This window comes from Fukomys damarensis, unplaced genomic scaffold (assembly GCF_012274545.1).
Source record: "Fukomys damarensis isolate Sample0158 unplaced genomic scaffold, DMR_v1.0_HiC HiC_scaffold_2, whole genome shotgun sequence".
NCBI lineage: Eukaryota > Metazoa > Chordata > Mammalia > Rodentia > Bathyergidae > Fukomys > Fukomys damarensis.
Window position 1 is genome coordinate 62,487,949 of NW_022900914.1, and position 8,410 is coordinate 62,496,358.

At 41.2% G+C, this 8,410-nt stretch overlaps 1 gene segment (V, D, J or C); it reads right to left on the minus strand.

Annotated features, from left to right (window-relative positions):
• Positions 1 to 3,304: 3,304 nt before the first annotated feature.
• On the minus strand, positions 3,305 to 3,825 carry LOC104872573. The segment is given in 2 exon segments: positions 3,305 to 3,627; positions 3,745 to 3,825. Coding segments are annotated over 2 exon segments (378 nt in total).
• Between the last annotated feature and the right edge of the window lie 4,585 nt (positions 3,826 to 8,410).

Here is an 8,410-nt window from a genome sequence, read left to right on the forward strand (position 1 = left end):
GAGCTGGGCACAGCTGCAGGGCTGACTCATCTCAGCACAAGCCTAGAGTTCTCTGATGTCTGTGACCAGACCAGGGCAGCATAGATTTCCCGAAGAAAACATAAATTCTTCTTCTCTTTATGGTTCAGAACAAGTTTGTGTCTCTGAATAGAGATGGATTCTGTGGGTTCTTTCCCCTCCATCTGTGAATTCACAAGGCCACTTAATCCTTGTTTCATTCATGGCTGCCCACATTTCCACTGTATCATTATGGACCCAGAGTACAGACTAAATCCACCAGTAAAGGGCATCACAATTAGTGTCATAGATTGGTCTAGATGTCCCCCTAAAAGCCTCATGTAGTCACAGGTGGCTTTTACAAAAGTGGCTAAATCTAGAAAGTGTGATGCTGGGGTAAAGGTTGTGTGAGTACTAAATCAGTGCATGGATTGCTTTGGTGACACCCTGATCCTGTGAGCCTGGATACAGTATAAGGTCAGAAAGAGGCTTCTCTTCTCCCTTGCCCCTGCTGTCTTCTGCTTCCCATGAGCTTCTCCTCTGTGATCCCCTTTGCCATGCTACCCTGCCTTGGAGCAAGCCTATTATTGACTGAAACCTCTACAAACTGTGAGCCAAATAAACCTTTCCCCTTTTAACTTTGGGTTTTGAGTATGTTGTCTCAGCAAGAACAGAAAAGTAACTAAGACAGTCAGGGTGTATTAGCAACCACAAAGTAAAAGAGAAAATTTTAAAGAACTGGCAGGTAGGGGAGACATGGCCCACTGGGATCAGAGTCCCTGCAGCTATGTGAGTTTAGAGAGCTTAGCAGAGGATACCTGCCTTAGTGGCTCCCTAATGGATAAGTATAATTTCTGCAGTCCCAGTGTTTCTAGGATGAGGACTCTGTGCTGTATTTAATGTGGAATTTCTTTGACATCTAATGGAAGATTTGTAACAGAACCTCTTTGATTTGGGGCCCCAATGTGTTCAATGAATCTTTCTCCCATATTCAGGAACATGGTCTTATTCACCCATTACCAGGCAAGATTCTACAGAAAATCCAAGTGATTCCTCTTCTTAAATAATCATGGAATTATTGAGGATGAAAAACTAACAGTTCACATGGATTTCTGAAGAGATAATGGGCACAGGTCAGTTAAAGTCCAGTGTGTGACCACAAAAAAATGACAAAGATGTAGTTGTGTGAAAGGGTAGGGGACACAGAACACCCTTCAGGGTGCAGTGCTAGGATATGTTGGGAGGCTGAGAGCTGCTGGTCAGATCTGTAAACCCAGCCCCATCCTTTCCACCACCGGACCCTTCCATGGCAGCCTGTGAGAGAACTATTTAATATTTTTTAATGTCATAATTTAGTCTTTCATGTTTTGATGATCACTTGGGCAGTTTCCCCTTCAGGCTGTAATGAATGAAGTTAGTTTGACAAGTCTTACACAGATGTTGTATGAACTGGTGTTTTCAAGGACCTTACTGAAAGGTCTGAGAGTGGGACTGTTGGGGAAGATAGGAAAGTTTTAAAACTCTGCCAAACTGTTCTGCTCAGAGATCATAAAGTCTTCATTTCCACCAAGAATTGAGAAGCCTTGGGTGCTCTAGGACTTTTTTCTTTTTTATAAGATTTCACTTTATTGACATTTGACAAGAACAAAAGAGCTAGATTTCATCAAGCCATTGATTGCCATTTATTAACTACCCTTTTAACCCCATATTTGTGTGCTTGACACGTTTTACAACTTATCCTCCAGAATGCAGCACATTGCAAAGGCAGAAATTAGTAGAGAAGAAATAAAAAATTAAGAGATAAATGAGAATGTCATATCAGTAGGGTGAGGAAGCAAGGACTGGAGTATAGAGAAGGGATGCTTCTGTGGCTGAATAAGAGATTTCTGTGGGAAAAAACAATGCAGGGCTTAAAGAGACTGTGTCCTTCCAGTGACTGACACCTCCTATGCTGCTCCCTTCACAGTTGGAAAAGAAGAAAAACCAGACTAGTGGCCCTATGTTAATAAACCCACACCTTATGGTCTTCTGGAAGCTTTAACTCTGTTGTTCACACTGGGATCCAATTCTGTAATTATGGGATATGTTCAATTACCACAATCCTGGAGCCACAGTGGACTATGTGAAAATAAAGTGAGGAAATATTACTCAGCACGAAGTGAAATCTCTACTTCTCTTTAATGCTTAGGAACCAGATCAGTGAGAGCAAAGATACCAACCTAAGGAAACCCCTAAGGGGCACAGAAAGGCCCTGAACAGGTTCAGTGGGGTAAGTGGCTCTAAGTGATGCAAAAGAAGAACTTTGCAATTCGAGTGTTGCACCTGCAAAAACAGACAATAAGAAGGTCAACTTAACATAAAATTTCCTCAACATTTTAAGTTATTATAGACTCACAGAATTCAGTTCAAGTAGGTCTAAATTCTACTTTTTAACCTCCACAACACAATCCAAACTAAGAATCACTGATTCTAACACATTTAATAAACAAGGATATTCACCATAGTAGCAGAAGATATAAGGAAGTCTTCGTAGTAGCCAGTTTCATTATTCTGTTCCCTGACTCAGTGTACTTCGATACTAGCATTTGGAAAGCTCCCATACTACAAATTGTAGGTCTTTGACATTCTGAAAAAGAAGAAGAAAAAAAAACTATAGGAACACTAAAACACGAATGAATTACAGGAAATGAAGAACAAGACAAAGAACAGGTAGAATATAGAGAATGTTTAGGGCAGTGAAGCAATACTGTGCTGCTCCAGGAGTTGGCTTATGTCATCATGTAGTAATTCATGCTGGTAAAACTTACAATATGGGATTGCACTGCAATGTGAACTGTGCATTTGGATGAAATTAGACACTGATTGACAGCAACAAAATTATAATTGGATGTTGATGTTAGATACTATATATCTGTGGAGGGAGATAGAAGGATCATTTCTTCACTATAAATTTTGTTGTGAACTTACATCTACACTGAAAATAACATGTCATTAATAATTCTTGGTTGGAGCACATAGAAGGGCTTCCATGATGATGAATGAATTCAATATGATGCCATAACACACACTGCTCAGGGACACACTTGGTGTCCTCCATTAAATCAGGGCAGGCATTGAGATGTCAGTGCCCCAGGAGCTTAGGAGGAGGAAAGGGATTTAGGGTGCAGAGGACCCTCCCTTCAGCCTCCACCAAACACTCCCAGGGAAACTAAAGTCAGGCTTTATCTGAGCAATGCTCTGAGCAGGTGGAGACAGCAGGGGTGGCAGCTGGGGCAGCCCAGGCTCACACTTCTGCTTCATGGGTGGTTTATGTCATGGCTTGTATCACTGTGGGAGGGCTTGTATCATACTGCTGACAGTAATAAGTTCCAACATCTTCAGGCTCCACACTGTTGATGGTGAGAGTGTAATCTGTCCCAGATCCACTGCCACTGAACCTCGCTGGGACCCCAGATCCCAAATTAGATGCTCTATAGATCAGAAGTTTAGGAGCTTTCCCTGGTTTCTGCTGATACCAGGCTAACCAGCTGTTAACATTCTGACTCGCCCGACAATTGATGGTGACAGTGTCTCCTATGGATGCAGAATGTGAGGATGGAGACTGGGTCATCTGGATGTCACATCTGGCACCTGAGATTAGAAACATAACAAATATCAGCACAATCGTGATCAAATAGGGGATGCTTGAAGTGTGGGCCACTGTGACCACACTAAATAGAGTATATTCCCAGTTCAATCTTTCCTCACCTTGGAGCCAGAACAGCAGAAGCCCCAGGAGCTGAGCAGGGGCCCTCATGTCCATGCTGTGTCCTCACTGGCACTGACTCCTGCACAGGGTGTGAGCAGCCTATGAAGAAGTTCTCAGGGGAGTGGGCTGTGCTGTGAGCACATGCAAATCAGCAGGGCTGGGCAGTTCTGAGTACAGCTGCAAGGCTCGCTTCTCTCAGTGCAGGACCATCATTCTCTGTGGTTCCTGTCCAGACCAGGGCAGCAAAGATCTGCCTGCAGAGAACATGTTTCTCCTCTGGGGCACAGGACACAATCAGGCTGCTTTCCCATGAGTAGAATGAACTATTGTTCTCTTTTTGATGCAGAGCAAACTTTGCATCTCTGAATAGAGATGTGTTCTTTGGGTTCTGTCCCCTCCATCTCTGAATTCACAAGCCCATTTCATCCTTATTTCCCTCATGGCTCCCACATTCAGAGTTTCATGCCTCATTCTCCCACTGACAGTATCTACCGACTAGACTGTAAGAATTCTCCTGGGCATCATAATTAGTGTCATGGTCTAGATGTCCCCTAAAGCATCATGTGATCATAGGTGACTTTTTCAGAGGTGGCTGAATCTAGAGTGTATGATGCTGGGATGGAGGGCGTGTGAATACTAAATCATTACACTTATTCTTTTGGCATTGTCCTAATCCTGGCATCCTGAATACAACATATGGGACAGAAACAGGCTGGATTTTACCCTTGTTTGTTATTTTTTCTGTCTTCTGCTTGCCATGAACTTGTCCTTTGTGATGTTGCTCTGCCAAACCATCCTGCTATGGAACCAGACGATTACGGAGTAAATCCTCTATACACCACGGGGTAAATAAACCTTTATTTCCTTAATTTTGAGGGACAAGTTTTTTTTTCTCCATAAGGACAGAAATGTAACTCAGACCATCAGGATCTATTACCAAACACAAAGCAAAATTAGGAAATACTAAGAAACTGGCAGGTGAAGGACACCTGGCCCATTGTGCACAGAGTCCCTGCAGCCATGTGAGCTTAGACAGCTAAGCAGAGAGCTCCCTGCCTCAGTGGTTCCTTAAAGGGAAGGAAGGTATCACCTCTGCAGTCCCTGTGTTTCTTCAATGAGACCCCTGTGCTTTGTTTACTGTGAGTGTTTGCTCATCTAATGCAAGATTTGTGATTCAGAACCTTTATGGTTTGGAGACCCAGTGTATTTCCGAATATTTCTCCCCTATTCAGGAATCTAGACCTATTCTACCCATAATCAGGCAGGATTCTGTAGAAAATTGAAGTAATTCTTCTTTTTAAATAATCATCCATGTGGTAAGGACAAAAGACATTTATGGAAACATAAATGAAAACCAAAATGAATATCACCTTGTGCTTATTAGGATGAATATTTTCCCAAAGACAAAGAAAACTGCGGCTCTCTGGAGGGACCCCGTCCAGCAGGGAATAGGAGGTGAGAGCCGCCTCTTATTCGTGGGTCATCAGAGGCCGATCCGATCTTGAATGTCTGTGAAGGAAATCTTTAAGAAGTTAGAGCACATGGCCCAAGTCTGATTTCTGATCAAAGGCTCTTTATTGGCTCAGCAAAACGATTATATACTGTTATCCCAGGGGGAAGGTTCAGCAAGCTTATTGGACAGTTCAAACAAATCTTCTACCAATCACATGAGTCACTCAAGCATTTAACCATAAAGGGACAAAGCATTTATCAGCATACAGCAATCAGTATTTTACCAAATGTGGGGAGGGGTAAGTGGGAAGGCGTACATCAACAATTAACCCTATGCAATCTTTAATTTAACAATCTCCAGGGGCAAGCGGGGCAAGGGGAAAACCAATTTTGATACCAAGATTCGTCCTTTTCCCGTTGCTTCTGCCTTTGTTCGAGGCTTTCCTCAACCCTTCTAATGCTATCATCCACCAGGCCCAGTTTATCTTTAAAAAAGCAACATTCTTAAAGAAGGGGGTTGGGGCCAATGGCAATGGGTTTGAACTGAGGTGGTTCTTTCAAAAGCCTGATGGAAAAGGTGAGACCCGGATCACGGCCGCTGATGTAAAGGCGAAGGCCCCACTCAACCTGACGAGTCCAGTGGTATTGTTTGCCGGGCGTGGTGGTGCATGCCCACAATCCCATAAAACTAGTCTGGATTACAGTGAGCTCCAGGTCGACACCCGTAATCCCATAAACCCAGCCTGGATTACACAGTGAGTTTAGCCTGGATTACACAGAGAGCTCCAGGTCAATCTCACCTGCATAGCTGAGACCCTCATCTCAGAAAAGCCAAATAGAGTCATAGATTGTGTCAATGCCTCAATGGTAGAAGTTACTTTTCCAATGTCAAATGCCAGCGGGCTCCCACAGAAAACCAACTGTTGTCGAGGATGTAGAGGTGAGGAAACCATGGGAAACACCTGCTGAAAATGTAAATTGGTACAACCATTATGGAAAGCAGGTACAGAGGTTTCCCAAATATTGAGCAATAGAGCCACCATACAACCCACAGTCACACCTCTGGGAGCATCTCCAAAGGACGAGGAATCAACAACTTGAATAGACATCTGCATGGTTGTGTTCAGTAAGCATTACTCACAATTGCCAAGATGTGGAAGCAGTATATACAATGGAATGTTACTCAGCCATGAAACAAAATGAAATCCTGCCATTCATGACAACATGGATGAACCTTGTGGATATGGTGCTAAGTGAAAGGAGCTAGGCACAGATACTGAATCACCGCATGATCTCCCTCATGTGTAGATACTAAAAAGTCATACAACAGCCTGGGGAACTCCCACCATGAAAAGAAACCTGGAAGAGGAAAAAGACTCATTTCACTCCCCTTTTTTGCTCTTCCTTCATAACTCGGTGCATTTTATGATCCCGTTGCATGTGGATTTCAGATTCTATGCTTTTCAGTCTTTGAGTGTGGATCTGCAGCAGGGAACTTCTGAGATCTTTCAGGATTTTGCTATGGAAGAGGGTGGTGTACTGGTCCACTTCATTCTGATGTTTCCAGCTCCTGGAACAGAATGGATATGAACTTTCCTAGCACTCCAGCTTGCAGACAGCCATTGTGGACCATTTCAACATCTGTGACCATGTGAAACAATCTAACAAATCCCATTTTTGTTATAAAGATAAATGATAGATAGATAGATGTTAAATGCATAATTCCATCTTTCTATAGAACCCTTACGAATACCCTGACAAAAAATTATTTCAACATATATAAAACTATCCAATACAGTAGAAAATTATATATGATTTGTGTGTGTTATTTTTTTTTGGTTCACAAGTCATCCTATCCAAATAATATCCAAATGGCTAAGAAAAAGCATTTGAGAAATTACTCACCATCATTACTCATGAAAGAAGTATCAATTTTATCCACAATACCACTTCAAGGTTAACCAACACAGTTATAATTTTAAAAAGGCAAACAATATTAAGTATTAGAAAAGATTTACAGCAACAGACACTTTTGTGCATGGCTGATAGAATGTAAATTTGTTTTGACTATTAGCAAACATACTACCAGAACTTACAAAAAAAAAAAAAAGTACCAATCCACTCTATAGCACAGCACTTCAAGTACTAATAATGGAGTCAAGAGAATGCACCAGTCTATAAAAAAAATTGCACAAAACCCCAAAAACTTAGTCAATAACAACCTAAAACAAATCATAAATTTAAGAATTAACACATTAGGTGGCATATTCATGTACTAGGGAACTATTCTACATTGAAAAAAAAACAATTATTACTGAGCCAAACACATAGATAAAATTCAAATGCATATTGATATAAAGAAGCAGGAACCCAAAAGCATAGTGGGATTTCAGTGACATAGAGTTCGAGATGTGGTTCACATTGATAGAAAATGGAGCCATGGGAACCTCAGGTGGCAGAGGATGAGACAGGACATCACTGGGATGGATGTGAATTTTCAGTTGCATCCCATGGAACCACAGTTATACATGTGATCTGTGATTGACCAAAATATGATGCCACATGTGACAGTATTCTACAGTATGCAATACAATATTAAGGATACATATTACTATTAATAGGACATGCCAGGTACAGAAGATAACACATTGCATGACTCAGTTACATTAGATTCCTAGGATACAAAACCTGTGGAGCAAGAAGTAGAAGAGGGGGCACTAGGGGCTAGAGAGAGGGGATCGGGAGACTCATAGCTATGAAGGATCATTAAACAGTGCTTATTTTCAACTTTCTCTCTTCATTGATCTAAAGAGCAATTCTATAAAATATGTGCATAATTTCACATTTGATCCCATAACATGGAGAAATATATCTGACAATCATCACACAGAGCCATATTGCAGTGAGAGGACCCCGGACAGTAACTCAGTTCTACATAAATAGATGCAAAGAACCATAAAGGATAAGTTAGAAAGTTGATAGAATCAACTAAGTTAACCACATAAATATGTGCTTATTCTTTCATTTCTCAAGATTTTATACACATAAAACAATATCAGGCAGAAATCCTATTTAAAGCATATAACATATACAGATGTAGAACAATAAAAACACAAAATTAAGGTGGAAGAAACTGAAAAAGAATAATGTCAATGATCTACTGCAAATAAGATAGTATAAATTTGAATTATATCCTTGTAGGCAATGTTTGAT